The sequence below is a fragment of the Oculina patagonica genome, chromosome 11, assembly GCF_052425735.1.
Source record: "Oculina patagonica isolate OP01 chromosome 11, crgOcupat, whole genome shotgun sequence".
Lineage (NCBI taxonomy): Eukaryota > Metazoa > Cnidaria > Anthozoa > Scleractinia > Oculinidae > Oculina > Oculina patagonica.
The window spans coordinates 17,494,623-17,516,192 of NC_135768.1; the positions used below are offsets into that span (position 1 = coordinate 17,494,623).

Here is a 21,570-nt window from a genome sequence, read left to right on the forward strand (position 1 = left end):
CGTTTCAGCTCATCGGAAATTCAAGAAGTAAACGAACTGTAATGGCGGACTAAAAAACTTCATGTACGCTGTCACCGAAGTGTAACGTTTCAACGAATTCAAAACAAAAACGAAAACAAACCCCGAGTCTGCGCAGTACGGACTGGAAATCAGCTTTAAAAGGTATATTGAATTCAACAAACTCTCTATATCCAAATGTAATTTCTTATTTAATGCTGTCTTTCTACCCGTTCTTTTATATGGTTCAGAAATATGGGGGGCATATGATAGCCTCAATCTTAACAAATGGGAGAAAGATCCTATCGAACGCTTTCACTCGCAATTTTACAAATCTTATCTTTGCCTTAATAGAAGAGCATCGAATGTCGCAGCAAGAAATGAAACCGGAAGACTCCCTCTCAAACTAACTATTTTCTCTAATACACTCAAGTTTTGCATTGGCTTCACTTACTAAACCTTCCGACTTCAAGCGTTGCCAGACAATGCCTTCAAATTTCAACTCAACTGGCAGACTCTGGAAAAAAATGCTTCATGCTCTCCATCTATGATATACTTAAACAATATGGAACCGATTTCTCTACTGATCTACAAACTATGATTGATACAAAAGGAGATAGATTAAAAACTAAACAGTGTCAATCCAAAATAATCGAAAACTTTAAAACTGGTTTAGAAATGCATCAACATGAATTGATTAGATGTAACAAAAAACTGAAATTTTACCGACTCTACTTTCAAAACAGATGTTACTCCCTCTAACTCACTAGAACTAATTACAAATCTTAAACATCGACGGGCAGTAGCAAAACTTAGAGTAGGCAACCATAACCTACGAATTGAATCTGGTAGACATTCTTATCCTAAACTTCCTGAGCATCTGAGAATCTGTCAAAACTGCAGCTCAAATGAAATTGAAAACGAAGAACATTTTGTACTTAATTGTAGTAGATATGATACAATTAGAAAATCTCTAATAGACTACATTGTTAGTAATTATTCTGATTTTAGTTCTTTAGATGCCAATCAAAAAATTATATTTCTCTTTAATAATATAGATGCCTTTCTCTGTAAAAAATTAGGTTACTTCATTCATGAAGCTTTTGCACTAAGAAATGAATCGACAATCGCAACAATTGTCAATTAGTTGATCCTATTACTTGCCCTTACAGATCTTTAGATGTAATTCGTATTATTATTATTATCATTATTTTCCTATACTTTTGCAATACCATTTGTAATTGGGAATGCAAATAAAGTGTGTTGTTGTTGTTGTATTGGAACTCTGGCACATGGGAAGCTCTCATGACGCTCTACTGATGGAATCTTATATTCATGTAGCCTTTTAAGAACAGAAAACCCACTAGTAGCCACTTATTTTTGAGCTCAAGATTTCTTTGAGGTGATGTATGTAGTAGCCTGTGTACAGCCGTGCCGGTTCCCCTAAAAAAAAATCATTCCCTCCCCGATTTTTTTGAGGAGCGGGACGGCTGTACACAGGCTATGCATGTAGGTGTTAAGGCTGAATCGACCATGAATCACCTCAAAGAATTCTTCAAGAGTTAAGGCCGAGCAAATCGTATATGTTAGACTTCTCATGGGTGAGCTCATGGTCGAACTCGTCTCCCACACTACAAAGATCTAAAGAGGATCCATGTAAAGCCTGAGACGTCGCGTCGGACAAGCTCGAGAAGCACTATGGGTACGGGTGATCCATCTTTTACTCATCTCTTATTCTCTGTACCAACGGTGTGCTACAAAATGCAAACTGCAGACCTATGAATTTTCTAAGGTTTATATCGTGCTACCATTACCATTACCATCGACATCAAACTATCCCGTAAAAAGGCTAAGTGGCTGTTATAAGGCTAGCGGATAATTTATAAGAGCGCTACTCAGGATAACTACTCGCTCATAGGCTAACTGGAGTGGAAATCTTTAGTCTGCAGAAATAGGTAAACCGTCCACACTAAAACGCAGTTTTCGGTCACCGAACGAACGGTCTCCAAAGTGGAGAATGCCAAAAACTCCGGCAGGGTGGTGTAGTGTGGGCGGCAAAAACGGAACTTTTCGAAAACGCTGACGTCAAATAGTCATATGATCTCTGTCAAAAACAAACAGTTTAATTGGCTTTACAATAGCTCTGCTTATGCGTCGCAACGTTTCGTGTGATGTAGCGTAACGTTTTCGAATTAATCCGAATTAGTATAAATGGAAAACATTTTCTCAGTTTTCGAAGCGAAAACTCCGTTTTTAAATTTATCTGGATCAGTGAGGACGGGGCCTAACTCAGGCTCCGACTTACTTACCAGTCCTGCCTATGCGACCAACTGGGGGAGAATCACAATCAAGTTCACCTTAGGTGCTTTAGTGTCCTCCATCCGGCAATTATGTTCAAGCCAACTGAAAGTAGACAGCTTCCGGTTAACATGGGTACGATGTCTTTAATTAACAACTGCGCGCTTTAACACCTCTTTATTGCTTACAAAATGATCCCATTTGATGTTGAAATTAAGCTGCGGATGACGTTCAAATTGTATTGTACGCAGTTGCCTAACATTGTGCTGATCAATACAATGTCCATGTTTCACTGCCGGACATGAGAAGCGGCAATAAGCATTGGTGGTACAAAACGATTTTGGTCACAGTTGTAAAATCACGGGATTGATACACTTTTTTCTGCATTCGACCAAATGCTCACGATGTTGCTTGAAAGTGAGATACAAGTTCCGCTTTCATAGAGTAACTGAGCATCCCCAACACATTTATTGCAGTTTTCAGTGATATGCGAACTCTGAAATTCAAATTCCAACTAACGATTGCATTTTTTGTTGCCGTCAATCATAATTATGGCGTCAGCGAAGGAACCGTGAAAAACAGGATGGATCGAAATCCTCCAATCACAACTGACACAGTAGATCCCGCTATCCTTTGGTCAGCGTCGCGGGAGAAGTCGAAACATCATGGCGGCATTAAGAGGAACTCCCTCCGGGCGGTGTTGTTAAAATTCTAGTGAGCTTCTATAGGGGCGAGGAGAATTCTGCTTTCGAAAGGCAAAGAAACTGGGTCACTTTTGACCTTTCAAAAGAAACATCTGACGGAATTGTATCATATTTTAATGATAAATAATATCTCGTTATGAAATAAATTAGAGTGAATTACAAGAATTTCTGTCACTGAAAAAAATCGTATCTTTACACTGTAGAAAATATATCTTTCACATGTGAATTTAGCGACAAAAATATGGTCGAAAATATTCAGATTTCTCCTCTGAAATCTTCGGTAGTCTTCGGAAATCTTCGGCAGTCTTCGGACATCTTCGGTAGCCTTCGGGAATTTTCAGAAGTCTTTGGAAATCTTCCGAAATGATCGGGAATCGTCGGAAAATTGCAATAATATTGGCCTTTTGGAGCCGTTTTTGTTTCGTCTGGATAAAGTTTACTGTTACAGTGAATTTTTTACTGCCGTTAAGTGTTAAAATGATTAAAATTTAACTTTTCATGTTACAGAACCAAAAAATTACTGTTACTATACTGTTATGATCATACTCATCTTCTATGGAAAAATACCGGCTCCCTTTGTAAATGTTAAGTAGATTCTGCCGCCAACAGAGAGAACTGCCGAAATGGCGGCCATCATTTTTAAGTGGGATTAACAAATCTGATCACGATTTAGAATTTATTTTAGGCGCGAAAAGGTTTTTCAGCCTTTCAGTTCTTTAGTTGTCCTAGCCACTTCCAAGAAGTTTTCCTGTTCTGCAAGAAATTCTGTTTTCTTGTTCTGTAAGAAATTCTGCTTGGGGATAGTTATTCCGCTCCTTGACATATATTTTGCCTACAAAGCTGTTCCACTGGCAAATCTGCTCAGATCATAAATCATGATCTATTTTGCTGAAAAGTTCTGCTAAGATCATGTATGATCTTTTCTGCTTTAAATTCTGCTCATTTCATGTGTGATCCATTCTGCTGGAAATTCTGCTCAGATCATATATGATGGAAATTCTTCTCAGATCATGTTGTAGCACACGCGAGAAACACATGTTGGTTTTGCTGCATGCTTGAACCTAGTAAAGTGGCTTTGCTCACCATGAGTTCTCGTAGCTCAGTGGATAGATCGCCCACCCGGTGTCTGGGAAGTCATGGGTTCAATTCCCGTCGGGGACGCAGATTTTTTCTTTGCTCCACTTGCGACATGCTGAATATTTCATCTTCCACAATCCGTTTTTTGTTTGAAAATGTAATTTTTAAAGGTTTTTTATCCATCGTCTACACTAAAACGAGACTGAACAAACACTGGCAGATTCTCTAATCTAAAAACCATGAGACCGACTCTCTTGTCAGTATTTTGCAAGTCACCGTTTCCTCCTTTCCATTAAAACCCCGGGGGGGGGGGGGGCACTTCCTATAAATGGGCTAATGGGGATGTGCCGCTGGATGGGGTCGCATTTTCACGACTGGACTGACTATAATGGGGTCGCCATTTCAAGCATTTTTTATAGGGTGACTAGAATGGGGTCACACTTTTCCGGGATTTTGAGAGTACGAAAATCTGGCAAGTTGTGATTTATGAACGGAAATATTCGCCGAAAAAAATGTTACCGTATTTATTGCTGTTGTTCAATATTTGACAAACGGCTCCCAGAAAGTGACTAAGTTGGGGTCGTAAAAATTAAATTTACCCAAAAGTGACTAAGATGGAGTCTATAATTGGCCATAGAATATGACTATAATGGGGTAGGGGTTCTGAGAGGCCAGCGGCACATACCCAACAAAAATTTACCCAAGTACCCCCCCCCCCCCCCCCGGGATTAAAACGAGGAAACTCCGTTTTTAAAACTCCTCACCTTTGAAAGCATTTCCGAAAATCTCTGTTTTCGAGAAAAAACGATTAGCGTTTCCGTCGTTTAAATGTGGACCATAAGCAAAATCGTATTTAAAAGAAGGCGTTTAATGTTTTCAAACGAAAAACGCATTCATGTTAACGGGGCCTCACTCTGGCTTTTATTGTCAAATTAATTCAATTTAACAAAAGATCCAGAATCCTCGCAATGCAATTTTCACGTGCAAACGTTGAAGTGTGATTTTTCTCATTTACATTTTATTCTTCACTACCTCGTGATCGGTCTGATCGGAGCTGTTCGACTTCTTCGAGGGGAGGAAATTTGTTTACAAATGTAAGTTCACCGCCACTAGAATCGTCAAAAGCTTAAGAAATTTCCTAAAGTAGTTTCCTCTTGAAGACCGGGCGTCGACCTACAACACACTACCGAGTTATTCAACTACAGCACCTGGAAAACCTCACGAGGTAAGAGTTGAAATTGTGCGATAATGTGAGACTAAAGAAAGGTAAGCTAGGGAAGCAAAACGAAACAATCCTGCCAAGTAATGTGAGCAGAAAGTTCTCTGTTACAGAGTGGATTCAAAATTTGTCAAAGAACCTTTTTTTCCAGCGCAAACTCTTACACTTTTACGCCAGCCGGTAATGTTGCTCCTTTTGGAGTTTGGCCGACATGAAAACTTTGTTCAACAAATGAAACCGAAGAATTATTTGAAAGAAATTAGAGATTCTTGACCGCTTTTCGAATTGGTATTAAAATATTGGAATGCCACCAAACGCCGGAAACTTGTTTCTTGAAAAATATCATTTTAGCAAAGTATAACTGCAGTACAGGAAAAGATGTCTTCTGAGTCGGAGAGTAAATTTTTCCACAAACCGAGACGTTAACACTCCCAAACAAGGGGCTTACTCGCCTGTTTCTACAATTGCGTTTGACATTTTAAGGGCGCTTTCTATTTGTCAGAACTGGCCGGCCGGTCCGGTGGTTTTGAATGTGAAATGAGCCTTTTCCATCACGAGTTTTTCTCACAAATCCACCACAACAATGTATAATATTTATGTATTGACTGATTTGACAGGACAAATCTGACTAACAATACCGGTCTGGCAGACCAGTTCTGACAAATGGAAAGCGCCCTTAAAGCAGCTCTCTATAAAGCCCGGGCCAAACGAGGATGAGAGTTGATGAGAGTTGACTCTCATGCGAGTTTTCGTCAACTCTCATCGACTATCATCAACTCGGGCCAAACGAGAACGATAGTCCGTCAAACTCTCATGGACTCTCGTGAAAATTTGAGCACGTTCAAAGTCGATGAGAGCGCACGAGAGTGGGTGAGAGTGCATGAGAGTTCCATGCCAAACGAGAGCGAGAGTTTGAACTCTCATCAACTCTCATTCTCGTTTGGCCTGGGCTTAAGAAAACAACCTGTTGTGGCCGAATTCTAGATTTAATATAGAGAAGAGCAGCAACGACAGTAAATTCTCCAAATTTAATTTCTTTTTCGACTAAAACTTTGTTTTTATTATGTATTTAGCTATAAGATATTTTTCGCATCGTGAGACAATATGAAAGTTTCTAGATACTGTCGGGATGTTAAAGTGAAATGCAGATTTGTTTTTTTTTTAATTGGGGTTGTTCTTTGAACTTGAAATTTTATTAACAAGTAATACTCGATCGTCCCAGTCCTACGGTCATGCCAAAATTGAAATATTTGTTTTTACTCACTCCGGTGTTGTTTTTCTCAATTTCAGATGAAGGACAATTAAAGAGAGATCATGGTGAGGCATAATATGAGTGACTAGAAAAACAGTTGTTACGAAGGTAAGTTGTGGTGAACATGATTCTATCAAGCAAATAGGCTTACAATATGTAGATGTGACAACACGTTTACCATGCCCGATGCATAATGTATGAAGAAATCAGACATTCATTATCGTTGCTTAGATTCCCTATGAAAGTTTTCACTTGTTATTTGACAGTCCAGTCCCACAGGGAGGCAGGAATGGATCTCTGGAATAATTCTTCAGTACAACGGTATTTACTATTTACTCATTTTGGCATTGTTTTTTTCTCAGTTTTGGACGAATTGCCGTTTTGGGTGGAAATTTATTTGGAGCGCAAAAAGGAAATCACTTGAAACGAAGGTAAGCTGTAGTAAAGACGATTTTGTCGAAAAAGGTCCATAATGTGTATATGTGGCTATGTAAGAATCACTTTCCACTGTAGTATTGCAAGAAGACTTCAGATGTAAATACAAATTATGGAAATAAAAGGGTATACAATAAAGACAACGCTTCTGATTACCTTTTGTCAAAGCTGTCCAAAAAGATTTTCGAACTCGTTTCCCTGGCAATCTATCAGTTAGAAAGTTACGTTTGGGAATGGATGTTCTTAACTCATTCCGGCATTGTTTTTCCTTTTTTCAACGGTATTGAGAATATGAAATGAATATATGAAATTCATATATTTTCACTGCGGATATACATTTTAAGCAAATGAAAGATCATCGCAATAATATACTCAACTCATGCGCGTAGCTGAGGTTTTTGGAAGGGTGTTCGTATTGAAAGAAATATTTATTAAGGGAGGTTATTAAATACGAGCGCCGAAGGTGCGAGCCTCTAGGGGGGTCTGGGGCATGTCCCCCAGAATATTTTAAAATCTGGAGGCCCGGAAAAGCTATTTCAGCATTGTGCATGTCAATATTACCTACTCGATGGAGCGTAAAATAACAGGTATATTTAGTCATAACAACAATATTTCCGGCGTTTTGTTAACTTGGTACATTCATACATACATACCGGCTTAGTACGCTAAACGTTTTACAAAAGCTTGACGTGTGCTACAAAGGCATGTCAGGGTAAAAGCTTAAGCCCCCACCCCCCGGCTCCACCGTCAATGTACTAAAAGCAGCGTCAAAGCGTCAATATGCATTAAATACACGTATCATCTGGGACCCCCGAAATTGTATTCCCCGCCTTTCGTCTATTGATACTCCATTTATCAAATCCCAAACGCCTGTTAAGGAAATATTTTTCAACGATGGGATTATTTTGACTACATATAAGACTAGGTCACTAGGATATATTGAGGCCACTAACTTACTAATTGCTGAAAATCAACAGTTTGTGTTTTCAGTCCTCCATTATTGACCTCCAAAGGGGGTTCGTTCGAACCCCTCGAACCCCCCCCCCCCCCATCCCCCTCCTACGCGCCTGACTCAACTTACGCAGTTCTCAACTGCGTAAGTTGAGTACATTACTGCGATGATCTTTCATTTGCTTAAAAAGGTATTGAGAATGTAAAAGCACATCAAAACAGCATGTTATTAATTCGCGTAACCATGGCGATGTATGTATTAGGTGTCGATCACACTCGGTGAAAAACAAACTAAGTTATTTCTTATTTTTTGTCAAAAGAATTTAGGACTTTGAGTATCAATAGTTGTAAGGCAAGACCCCGGCTAAATGGCCTTTTTAATGTTTATTCAGCTACAGTGATTATTAGAGTCAATTGCAGGGCTTCCCACTTGCATTTGCGTTTTAGGTTCGCACGGTAGGAAAAGAATGAGACTGATCGCCGTCTACTTTCTTGCTACGAAAATGAATAGCTCAGATTTTGAAAACGCAAGAATGATGACTGTTCTCACTCATTTATTCTGACTGTCGATGCAGTGTTGTCACATAATTATTTTAATTAATTTTGATTGTGGGCGGCAAACTGTTTCGATGGGTTTCCGGGCAGGCGTCTTTCCTCTTTATCTATTGCAAGGCACCTTTTGCAAATGCAGACGCAAAAACTACACAGGCTTCTGCTTCCCACTCTAAAACACTTGTGCTAATGTGGGACTCTGACTGGGAAAAGGGGAATGGGGCACTCCCTATTGTAAACTAAATGGGAGAAATCAGCTAGAAAGTTTCTCCTTTTTTAGGTTGGATAGGTCATTTTACAAGCTGTAGAATGAAAAGTATCAGGGAAATGTCATTGAGGTATTTCTGAGGGTCTTTCAAAATATCTTTAACAGAAGCACCTATTGAGAGGGAATTTGTGATTCATCTGACTGTTTAAGGGTTTTAGTACTTGATAAAAAGTCTGGGAAGGGTTGCAATATTTCAGAGCAAGTACAGAAAACCCCACAAATGAGATTCACCGAAAAGGAACTCTTTGAACGTCTCAATTTCAACGTACAACTCACTCATGGACATGTATGCCAACATCTTTAAAGAACTCTATATTATTTAAATTTCAATAACTTATCATGCTAACGTAGCTACCATCTTGGACTGCAGTTGTGCATTTAAAAACACCCAGAAAACATATATTTTGCAGGAACAATCATGGCCACCATGCAACTATGAAACATACGTAGATATTGCTGTGGACTGGCCAAAGTCACGACAACACTTGCAAATAATAGTTAAATCCGAGTGTTAGCCTGTTTGACAAAATACTACTCGCAAAAACCCCAAAGCCCTGGTGTTTGGGAGATGTAGGAGGGCCGGAGGAGCAAAATTTCACTTTCCCTGGTGCATCACATTATATAATTTCTTGCACATAGCATGACAGAATGTGTGGCTCCAGCAAATATCCATTTCCAATCCACAGAGAGAAACTGGAAATTCTGCTGGGGGGTAGGGGGTCTCGAAAGCCCAAATTTTTAAACAAGAGCATGACGCTCAGTTGCAATTTCCAGGGGGTGGGGGCTTCAAGCTAAAACAACAACACATTGATATTACTTTGCTTTTGTTTTTAGGTCTGACAATGACAGAATACACAAAGAGAGAGAAGCCTTTTGAATGTAACCAGTGCGGCAAGAGTTTTAGTCAGATGGGAACTTTGAAGCGACATGAAAGAACACACACAGGAGAGAAGCCTTTTGAATGTAACCAGTGTGGCAAGTGTTTTAGTCAATCAGGAGCTTTAAAGGGACATAAAACAACTCACACAGGAGAGAAGCCTTTTGAATGTAACCAGTGTGGCAAGTGTTTTAGTCAGACAGGACAGTTAAAGCAACATAAAAGAACTCACACAGGAGAGAAGCCTTTTGAATGTAACCAGTGCGGCAAGTGGTTTAGTCTGACAGGACAATTAAAGCGACATGAAAGAACTCACACAGGAGAGAAGCCTTTTGAATGTAATCAGTGTGGCAAGTGTTTTAATCAGGTAGGAACTTTAAAGCGACATGAAAGAACACACACAGGAAAGAAGCCTTTTGAATGTAACCAGTGTGGCAAGTGTTTTAGTCAGACAGGACATTTAAAGCAACATAAAAGAACACACACGGGAGAGAAGCCTTTTGAATGTAACCATTGTGGCAAGTGTTTTAGTCAGGCAGGACAATTAAAGCGACATGAAATAACTCACACAGGGGAGAAGCCTTTTGAATGTAATCAGTGTGGCAAGTTTCTTAGTCAGGTAGGAACTTTAAAGCGACATGAAAGAACACACACAGGAGAGAAGCCTTTTGAATGTGACCAGTGTGGCAAGTGTTTTTGTCATGCAGGAAATTTAAAGCAGCATAAACGAACACACACAGGAGAGAAGCCTTTTGAATGTCGCCAGTGTGGCAAGTGTTTTAATCAGACAGGACAATTAAAGGAGCATAAAAGAACTCACACAGGAGAGAAGCCTTTCGAATGTAGCCAGTGAAGCGAGTGTTTTAATGATGCAGGAAATTTGAAGAAACATAAAAGAACTCACACCGGAGAAGAGCATTTCAATTTTGCAAAAAATATAACGACACATACACACAAAAATGAAGTCCTGCAGCAAGATAAAGCAACGTGCAGCACAGGAACAACTGGTAAGATTGAGGAGCATGAAAATGCCTTCAGCATCGGTGAACTTTTAAGTGACCTGAAAAAAATCAAACAGGAAAAATCATAAGAGCTGCCATAAACAAATGACAAGAACAGTAGCTGCTTCTGTTATTGCAATAGATTATTTTACCTTATATAGCACATAACGACATATTGATGATTAAAAATGGTGGCTGAATAGGAAACATTTACAGTATTTATGTGTATATCTGAAATGAAACCATTAGAGTTATCCCAGTCCTAATTGCGGGGATATTTGAAATGCAAAAAGATAAGTAGAGGACATCTTTTGTTTTATTTTGGAATCAATACCTCCAGGGAAAAAAATTAGTTCTTGCCAGGGCTGACTAAAATAAGTCACTCGGTTAGCCTAAAATTTCCAGTGATCATCAGGCCGTCAATTGATAAATTATGTAGTTTCCCAGGCTCTCGGTATGTTTACCTAAACCATCATGTAAGCATACTAAGAATAATCTCCTAATCTCGGTGCATAAGCAACTGAATCAGTACGGCTTATAACAAGCATAAGAAAAATGTTTTCTTCACATAACTGTTAGGGAGAATAGTATGTCATAAAATTGTTATGTCGGTCACTAATGGACCATTTTACAGTTGTCTGCTCAGCGACCTAGCCTTTGAATGGAAGTGAGGCTGGAGGTGACCTTGTTTTGATACAGACCTCACTGCTTTTGTGGTGTAAATTAAGATGTTTTGATGCTAACTAGTTTGCATTTACATGATAAAGCAGAGGACTGTATCAAAGCAAGGTCACCTCTAGCCTCGCTACCATTCAAAGGCCAGGTCACTTGGCAGGCAACTGTAAAAAGGACTATTGAGGGGTGCTAGGAGAAGTTAGTAAACACTGGAACAGGACCTTAAGTATTTCCTGACAGTGAAATAATGTTGGGTTTTTGTTTTGCAATGTGTGGTTCCAGAAAATATCCATACTTCCCCACAGAAGGGGGGTGGGAGGGGTCTCAAGGACCAAAAACTTTAAGCAAATGTATGAAGTTTAATTGGAAATTCCAGAGGGGTAGGGTGGTCTTAGAAGAATCCCTTCCGGCGTAAGGGAGGTATGGATGATTTATGGAACTACACATTATTATTGGAACGGGAGCGTGGAAATCTTTTGGAATAGCCTTATAGACTGCATACCAGGCCAGAAGCATCTTGTGTTTTATTTTAGAATCAATGCTTCCCAGCGGTGAGGGAAAAAAATATTTCTTGCCAGAGCTTACTTAAGACAACTCACCGGTAGCTATAGATTACGTCAATCATAAATGAGGGCCCATAAGGGGGGGGGGGGGGGTCCGAGTATCCCGTATCCCATTAATTTTTGGCCTAAATATCCCGTATCCCATTAATTCCCATTAGTTCGATATCCCACAATCTATTTCTTAATATCCCGTATCCCTATAATTTTTCCCTGAAATATCCTGTGTCCTTCTAATTTTTTCCCCAAATATCCCATATCCTTAAAACCCCTAATGGGGCCTCATAAATTATGTAGAGCTCTATAGTTTCCCAGGTACTTAGTAGGTTTCACCTAAATCATCATGTAAGTATAAATACTTAGACTATTCTCTCAGTGTATAAGAAACTGAATTAGGATAAAGGATAAAAAACTTTCTTTTGATAAAAAACTTTGGGAATAGTATGTCATAAAAGTAATATCTCGGCCACTAATTTAAGGGATGCTAGGAGAATTTATTGAACACTGGAACAGGACCTTAAGTATTTCCTGACAGTAAAACAAATAATGTTGGGTTTTTGTTTTGCAACTGGTCGTGACACATAGTTTTTGGGTGCGCATTTGGGAAATGCGAAATAAGAATGCTGAATAAAAAGGTTTATACAGGGATAACATAAAATTTTGTAAGCTTGTTGAATATACAACGTAGTAAGTAGAGAATATCACTTGTTTGCATACTATGAATCAAGCAAATGATAATTACCTTCTGTGTTTGTGTTTTTAAAAAGTTACCTGTACAAATCTACACGGGGATGCATAATTCCCAAGAGTCACAGCGTGGCATAAGTAGAAACGTACAGCTCTATTCTTGGTTTTCACGTGACGTCATCAAAATTCTAAAACCCAGAATCGCAAGACTCCTCAGTTTTTATCTTTCACTGGCTATTAGACGTCCTTAATATATATCTTGTTGAAGGTTTTTAGCTCGATATCATTCGTCGTCTTTAAGATAGAGCATTTTGAATTGAGGCTTTGCGAGAAGTGTCTATGTGAATGTTCACTTGTTTATGACCGCCTTTTGTAGCAGAATTTAATGCCAGATGTTTTCACTGATTTCCGGCTGCCATGTTTGGGCCCAAGCAGTTGGGCTCCAACATTGCGTTTCCATACTGTGCTCTCTAAATTTGCAGGAAACATTTTGTCAGATAACTCGAGTACGGAATAACGTTCAGACCTGAGACATGAACAAGTATTTTATATAGTAGTTTTCTACAACCTGTAATATTCTTGATTTTTTTGACTCAATAGTTTTGGATTTATTTTTTCGCGGCGTGACAGTGGCGTGACAGTGAAAACCATCTATAAATTTTTTTACTCCTATTTGGACTTCATAAAATGGGTGCCAGTTGAATTAATACCAAATGAAGTCAGTGAAGAAGGCTGTTTGAATAAAATCCGTTTAATTAACATAATGTTTGCTAAAAGGTAAAATATTAAAAAATGTTTTCAAGACGACACAGTGATTTCATTAAACCCGTGAAACATAATATCTAATAGTTAATTAGTCCGTGATAGTCAAAACTAAACAAAAGAAATTAAAACAATGGAATTAATGCCTAACAGTGTCTAAAAGCACAATAACTATTTCACAGGTTTAGTAAAATCACTCTATGTACAAAAGTTAAAAATGTATTAAACCAAACGTTCTCGACTACCGGTAAAAGTCATCTTCGGGTTGTTGTGTTTGCCGCGTCAGTTGGTATTTAAATGATAATTAGGTCACTCCCATGGGTAACAAATAGATTGGATGTGCCAGTTGCTTTTTGTTGAAGTCTGGCTTTCTAGAAGCACTAATCAACGCCTCCAGAATCTTGCGTTTTCTCCAGTTGTGTTCGGTGGTAATTACCGGTATATTCTACGAGAATGAGTGCTTCTGAAATTCACACAAATGTCCCGCTGGTTCTGCCCTGGGGGGTGGGGGTGTGCCGCTGGGACTCTGAAACCCTTACCCTGTACCAGACCATGTTTAGCTGATTTTGCAACCCTATACCAGACTAGACACCGAAAATCCCTACCATATCCCAGATTTCCTTTTTTAAGAAAAAAATCCATCTGTCAATGTTGCTTGACGATTTTATTTAATAAGCACCCAGCCTCAAATAAGCGCCCACCACGAACAAGCGCCCACTCTCAAGGTCTAAAAATTTAACAAGCGCCCAGAGCGCTTAATCAAATAAATACGGTAGTTGTTTTCCTGAAACTACCTGTAAATGTAAAGTACTGTAAGTAGTCTTATAAATATTGTAAGAAATGTTAATATTTTGAATGTTTGTATTGTGAGACAAGTAAGTACAGTGGAGCCCCGATATAACGATCCTCAATATCATGATATTCCTGGTTTTACAATGAATATTCTATGTCCCAGCAAAAGTTACAGTAAAATATATGGGACAGAACCCCGATATTACGATCTTCGATATAACGATATTCCCGATATAACGATGAGAATTTAGCGGACCGAACGTAAAATCTTCCCCGATATAATGATATTATCAGTACAATTTAATCCAATAACATGACAGTAATTGAGTAATCTCTAACGTTTCTGACAACAGCTTTAAACAATGATATACGAAAATGATACTGTATTCTAAGTCTCTTTATCCCGTAAAAAATATATATGTTAGGTTTACCCCGATATAATGATATTTTCGGTTATTTTACGGCCATATCGTTATATCGGGAGTTTCGATATAACGATATAATTTTACTGCTCCCTTGGTATATCGTTATATCGGGGTTCCACTGTATTTGATAGTAATGTTATAAATATTGGAAGTAACGCCAGTACTGTAAGTAACGTCAGTCACGGCATTGTAACCTTGTCACTAATGTTAGTATTGTGAGTAATGTAAGTATTGCAATCAAAAAGAAGAAGAAACTAGCTGTGCCAGTATACAGTGAACTTGTAACGTCTGCCGGAGAAGGGAACTGACCACAAACGACCACAAACTTTGCAGGACATTTTTTTTTGTCGGCCTCAAACATCAGCCACTCGCGGAAAGTCTGTCTCCCATGTGTTCTGGTATTTTCTTACTCGCTTGCCTTCCTTAGCTTCTCTTACCTCTTCAACTTCTCTTTCTTCTTCCCTTTCATGGTCCTTTCGCTTTTTTCTCGAAAAACAAATTGAAACAGACTCATCTTGGCTTGTTTTGACTGTTTTGAGGCATCAAATTGATCGCCGACATGTGACAATACCGCGCGAATATTTGGCCGCGTGGAAACTGGGTATCATTTTGAGATTTACCAACATCCCTTGCGCGTGGTTAAACATGGCGGCCACGATTTGTTTGCAGTGAAGTTCGCGGCTTCGCGCCTGTTCTGTTGTATCGTGTTTAAACTAACAGGTATCTTTTCCAATCTACTGGCATGAAAATATCCCGAGTTATGTACCGACATTAACACAATTAATAAACTGACAGCAAAGAGTTTTAATTTGCTTTATTTAGTGCTGGACAGTTGCAAAACATGAGATATTTGCTCGATCGGGCAAGTTTCACCGTAGCCTGTCGTACTTGCCCATTGAATCATTTTACTTGCCCGGAGCAATCGGGAAAGCGTTTGTGTCGAATACTGCTGGGGGCTTCACGCTAAAACAACAACACATTGATATCACTTTATTTTTGTTTTTAGGTCTGAGAATGACATATGAACAGCTGGTGGGTGAAATTCATGTACCTTGATGGCTAAAGATTACGCAAAGTGCAGCGAGAGTTTCACTCAAACTGGCCATCTAGGACCTCACACAGGAGAGAAGCCTTTTGAATGTGACCAGTGTGGCAAGTGTTTTAGTCGGGCAGGACCTTTAAAGCGGCATGAAAGAACACACACAGGAGAGAGGCCTTTTGAATGTGATCAGTGTGGCAAGTGTTTTAGTCAGGCAGGATCTTTAAAGCAACATAAAAAAACACACACAGGAGAGAAGCCTTTTGAATGTAATCAGTGTGGCAAGCGTTTTAATCATGCAGGAAATTTAAAGATGCATAAAATAACACACACAGGAGAGAAGTCTTTTAAATGTAACCAGTGTGGCAAGTGTTTAAGTCAGGCAAGATCTTTAAAGGAACATGAAAGAACACACACAGGAGAGAAGCCTTTTGAATGTAACCAGTGTGGCAAGTGTTTTAGTCAGGTAGGAACTTTAAAGCGACATGAAAGAACACACACAGGAGAGAAGCCTTTTGAATGTGACCAGTGTGGCAAGTGTTTTAATCGGCCTGAAGATTTAAAGCGACATAAGAGAACACACACAGGAGAGAAGCCTTTTGAATGTAGCCAGTGTGGCAAGAGTTATAGTCAGATAGGAGGTTTAAATAAACATAAAAGAACTCACACAGGAGGAGAGCATAGCCAGTTTTGCAATGGGAAAGAAGTCCTAAAGCAAGATAAAGCAATGTCCAGTACAGGAACAACTTGTAGGATTGAGGAGCATGAAAATGCCTTCAGCATTGCTGAACTTTTAAGTGACCTGAAAGAAATCAAACAGGAAAAAGAATAACTTTTTTTTGCTTTTTGCCTTGATTTGCCTTCAAGTGGATGTTTGCCTTGTTATTTGGCTTTTTTGTCCAAGAATCGTACAGAACCTGTTATAAGAATGTTGAGTGAGAATATATGGTTGGATATACACTGACTCCATTTCTCCACCACCCGCACACACAGGAAATTCCCAAACATCATTTGTCTGGGGATGGGAGTGTGCGATTTTTCTGGCATAAACTAATAGCATGCATATACATCCCAGGTCAGTGGAAGGGGGGGGGGAGGGGGGGGAACTGCCATAAAAAAATTAGAAGAGATATTGATGACTAAAAATGGTGGGTGAATACGTACCGGTAACTTTTACAGTATTTATGTGTATATCTGACATGAGACCATTAGAGTTATCCCAGTCATAATTGCAGGGATATTTAAAATGCAGAAAGATAAGTAGAGAACATCTTTTGTTTTATTTTGGAATCCATGTCTCTAGGGAAAAAGTTTGTTCTTGCCAGAGCTGACTAAGATAAGTTACTGGTAGCTTAAAATTTTCAGTGATCATCAGGCTGTCAATTTATAAATCATGTTGTTCGTCAAGCACTCAGTATGTTTTACCTAAAGCAAATGTAAGCATACTAAGAATAATCTCTTAATCTCGGTGCATAAGGAACTGAATCAGTCAGGCTTAAACAAGCAGAAGAAAAATGTTTTCTTTACATAACTGTTAGGTAAATGTTAGGGAGAATAGTATGTCATGAAAACAATGTCGGTCACTAATTAAGGACCATAAAGGGATACTAGGAGAAGTAAGCAAACACTGGAACAGGACACTAAGTATTTCCTGACAGTGAAACAAATAATGTTGGGTTTTTGTTTTGCAATGTGCAGTTCCAGAAAATATCAATACTTCCCCACAGAAGGGGGGGGGGGTGGGAAGGGTCCCAAGCGCCAAAAACTTTAAGCTTATGAAGTTTAACTGGAAATTCACGAGCGGTGGGGATGGTCTTAGGAAGAATCCCTTGTGTAAGGGAGGTATGGAAAATTTATAGAACTACACATTAGTATTGAAACGGGAGTGTGGAAATTTTTTGGAAAAGCCTTATAGACTGCATACCAGGCCAGAAGCATGTGTTTTATTTTAGAATCAATGCTTCTAAGCAACGAGGGAAAAAAATATTTCTTGCCAGAGCTTACTTAAGACAAGTCACTGGTAGCTATAAATTACGTCAATCATAAATGAGGCCCCATTAGGGGGGGGGGGGGGGGATGTCAGAGTATCCCATATGCCATTAATGTTTGGCCTAAATATCCCGTATCCTATTAATTCCCATTAATTCCCATTCGTTCGACATCCCACAATCTCTTTCTTAATATCCCGTATCCCTATAATTTTTCCCTGAAATATCCCGTGTCCCTATAATTTTTTCCCCAAATATCCTGTATCCCTAAAACCCCTAATGGGGCCTAATAAATTATGTAGCTATAGTTCCCCAGGTACTTAGTACGTTTTAATTTAGCCATCATGTAAACATAAATACTTAGACTATTCTATTCATCTCAGTGTAAAAGAAACTGAATTAGGAGTGCTTATAACAAGGATAATAAGATTTGTTTTCTTCACAATACTGTTAGTGGGCATAGTATGTCATAGGAGAAGTTAGTGAACATTGGAACAGAACCTTAATAATGTTGAGTTTTTGTTTTGCAACTAGTCATGATACACAGTTTTTGGGTGCACATTTGGGAAATGCAAAAGGCCCAAGACGGCCTGATTAGGAACACAGAATATAAGGATGCTGAATAAGGTTTATACAGGGATAACATAAAATGGTTTCACTATTTTCACTAATTTTGTAAGCTTGTTGAATATATACGTAAGTATAACGCAGTGAGTAGAAAAAGCAAATGATAATTCCGCAGTGCTGTTTAGTATCACTGCATGAACTGAGTGTTACATGGTGTAAATATATCATGGGGTGTCTCGCAATGTCTCACTTCCTCATCTGAGTGCGACATAGTTAGTGCCGTCACAGGCGGCCCAAGTTCACTGCGTGAATTAATTATTTATAAAGTTTAAGCGAACGTGACTCTTGGCTTGGAGCGGTGTTGTGTTACAAAGTTGCGAATTATAAGGGTTTGTATGGGAACTTAGCCATTTTGGTTCAAAAGGTATAAAATTAAATATTTTACCAATAAAATCGACCTGCCTTGTTTCCATGTTGTATTCTCTGTTGTCTGCCTGCGCCTCAGGTCTTTTTAAAGCATTTTCGGAGAGTAGAGACTCCCTGAAAACGCTTTAAAACGACCTGAGATGCAGGCAGACAACAGAGAATACAACATGGAGCAAGGTAGGTCGATTATATTTGTAAAATATTTAATTTTATACCTTTTGAACCAAAATGGCTAAGTTCCCATACAAACCCTTATAATTCGCAACTTTGTAACACAACGCCGCTCCAAGCCAAGAGTCACGTTCGCTTAAACTTTATAAATAATTAATTCACGCAGTGAACTTGGGCCGCCTGTGGTCCCGTCTAGGAAATGGCTGGGTTCTCTTCAACCGAAAAAGTAATGTTCAGATGGTAAGAGTTAATTCATTAAATTTGAAAACCCCGAAATTCACTCTAGTTTTGAAAATATGGGAAAAATTATAGTTAAATTGAGAATATGTTGCTAATGATGCAAAACATAAACTTGTTAATTTTACTTTGTGCACGAAATGCAAAAGGAAGATCTGTTTCCAGTTCCAAAGTTGGCCTTTTTTATGTGGAATTTTGCACTTTCTGTGCCAAAAACTAGGGTGTGGTCAATCTCAAGATTGACAAGGCAGAAAATCTTTTACATGCCACCAATCTTGACTTCATTATTCAGTCATCAATAAACATTACACACTCATTTTAAGAGCTCTGTTTCACATATGTTTTAGAGTCAATACTCTTTTTTCTTTCGTTCAATTGTGCAGTCAGTACAAATTTGTACAGGCATGGAATCACTTGCTGATTTGACTTCATTGTAACCAGACTAATACCTCCCTTTGGAGTGAAAGGCACAATAAAGACATAATGTCACTGTTATTCGGTTGGTCGGTCGGTCGGTCGGTCGGTCAGTCAAATAAAAAGTCTTGTGAACAGAACATCCCTCATGCTAACTCTTACATCAGATAAAATCTCAACCTTCTTGAACTTTTTAAAAAAATAAAAGTATTTCGAAAAGAAGTAATTTTAATGTAAGCAATTTAATGTTTTTTTGTTTAAACTGTAATAGAATATAATTTATTGAAATATAATCTAAGTTTATATCTGTATCATAATTTTATATATATGTAAATGTAATAATTTTGTAATCTGTTGTTTTGCCTATATGAATAGCTACATACACTACTACTCAGGTTATCCAAATATCACTTTCAATAAAGTAGTATTTCACCTAAAAAACTGTTTCACTAATTTTTGTCATCTACATGTAGTTTACCCTTAAATTGTTGACTTTCAACTTAGGTTGAAAACAGCCACAACAAGCCTCTTAACACCCACCGTAAATGAATGATAAAGCGTCGTTACTCAAATAAACGCCGCACCTTTACTGAAAATAATTTAATAAGCGCCACACTCGAATATCACACTCAATATCACACTCGATCACCACACGATATCTCACGAATGAGATATTGAGTTGAACACTCGAAGATAAATTTCATATCTCTGCACAACCATGTATAATTTATTCTCTATGTACTGTAGTTTATGATAATGAATTTATAACAAAGGAAACAACCAGATTGTACAAAGGGTAAAATTGCACCACAGCATACACTCAAATGTTACACCTAGGGCCACAACATAAACAAATGCTTTGAAACTAGCTTAAATCGATTTACAGGTTTTGTACTTTTTGCCCACAATACATTTGCAGGTCAAACCTTAACACTGGATTACAACACATGTACAAGTCTACTACAAGTCTCCCATTCAAACTAAAGGAGTGTTAGCAGGCCTAATAGGGCTACTTTTGATAGCTGCTTTCATTAAAGATAGCTATGAAAAAAAATGTTGTACATTAGACTGTTCACAGTCTATTTTTCAATGCGAAAATATGTGCATGAAAGAGAGAAGACAGAGAATGGCCTCAAGAAAATAAACGGCATGCAGAAGCGATGACGTTTCACAAAGGGTCTAACATAATTGAGGGCGTGATAAAGACTGTTATCCAATTGCAGTGTACATTTTTTTAAATCTAAGAAGCAATGTTGGTGATTGTCTAAATAGCATAGTTAGGATATGATGGAATTCAAATAAATACAGAATTAACAGTAGTTATAAATTCACAGGCCAAGGATGCAAAGTTAATAATACATTTTCTTCGTAGATTTGCTCAATTGAACAACAGTAGATTGCGTTATATTGTAGTGTGTGACTTCCGATAAACGACATACGATACGCGGGAGTCAGCTTTTAAGCTGCGAGAAAGGTCAAATGGTCTCTTGCCCACCGCGGCCCTTATTATTATAAGAGTTAAAAATTTCTGTCTACTAATTCTAATAGATCCCATCATATGTAATTAGTCTCTTTCGTTTATACATTTGAATGTTGTTGGCGTTAGCTAAAACTAGTTAATTATTGTTAGTCGCGTTGCATCATTTCATTTCCCGTAGGCTCGGATGTCATATTCCTCGTGCTCGCTGTTAGTCGAATCAAGTCTCATATATCGTCAATTGGTTTGTCTCCCTCCAATTTCTCGCCTCACAGCTTCCGTCGGGGCGGCGCCACCTTCGCATTTCAGGCGGGAGTTCCAGAGCGCCTTATTCAGCGACATGGTGACTGGCGTTCAGACGCCTATCGGCGTTATTTGTCACTTTCCCTCACCCAACGAACTGTGGTTGCGGACTTAATGGCCGCTGGCCTTGTGGTTTCCTGACTTTATTGATCATTTACTAGCATTCTACCATAGAGTCGCGTTTCAATTTAATTTGCTAATCCCCTTTTTTTTTTATTTTCATTTCTACATTTTTTTCAATTCATTTCCTACTTAATTTTTTTTACAACGTTTGGGCCTCCTCAATCTCTATTCGGGGACAATTTATCTTGTCAATAAATTTTGTTTCATTTCTGGCCCAAACGTTGTCAGCGTCTTTACTCCCGTCTCGGTGTGGAGCGTTATGTAAATAATTTGAATGTTGTTGGCGTTAGCTA

General features: G+C 38.5%; 1 protein-coding gene across 1 annotated transcript; it reads left to right on the top strand.

Moving 5' to 3' along the window:
• The first annotated feature begins 9,595 nt into the window (after window positions 1–9,595).
• On the top strand, window positions 9,596–19,824 carry LOC144630897 (uncharacterized). The gene is made up of 2 exons (XM_078489264.1): window positions 9,596–10,425; window positions 15,626–19,824. Exons 1-2 carry the CDS (start codon window positions 9,596–9,598, stop codon window positions 16,401–16,403), a joined length of 1,608 nt encoding a protein of 535 aa, XP_078345390.1. The 3' UTR covers window positions 16,404–19,824.
• Window positions 19,825–21,570: the final 1,746 nt, after the last annotated feature.

Excerpts from the sequence above, each read along its gene's own strand:
- LOC144630897 (XM_078489264.1), top strand. The coding sequence starts at position 9,596 with ATGACAGAATACACAAAGAGAGAGAAGCCTTTTGAATGTAACCAGTGC. Across the intron at positions 10,426-15,625 it reads TGTTTTAATCAGACAGGACA|TCAAACTGGCCATCTAGGAC; the intron begins ATTAAAGGAGCA and ends CGAGAGTTTCAC.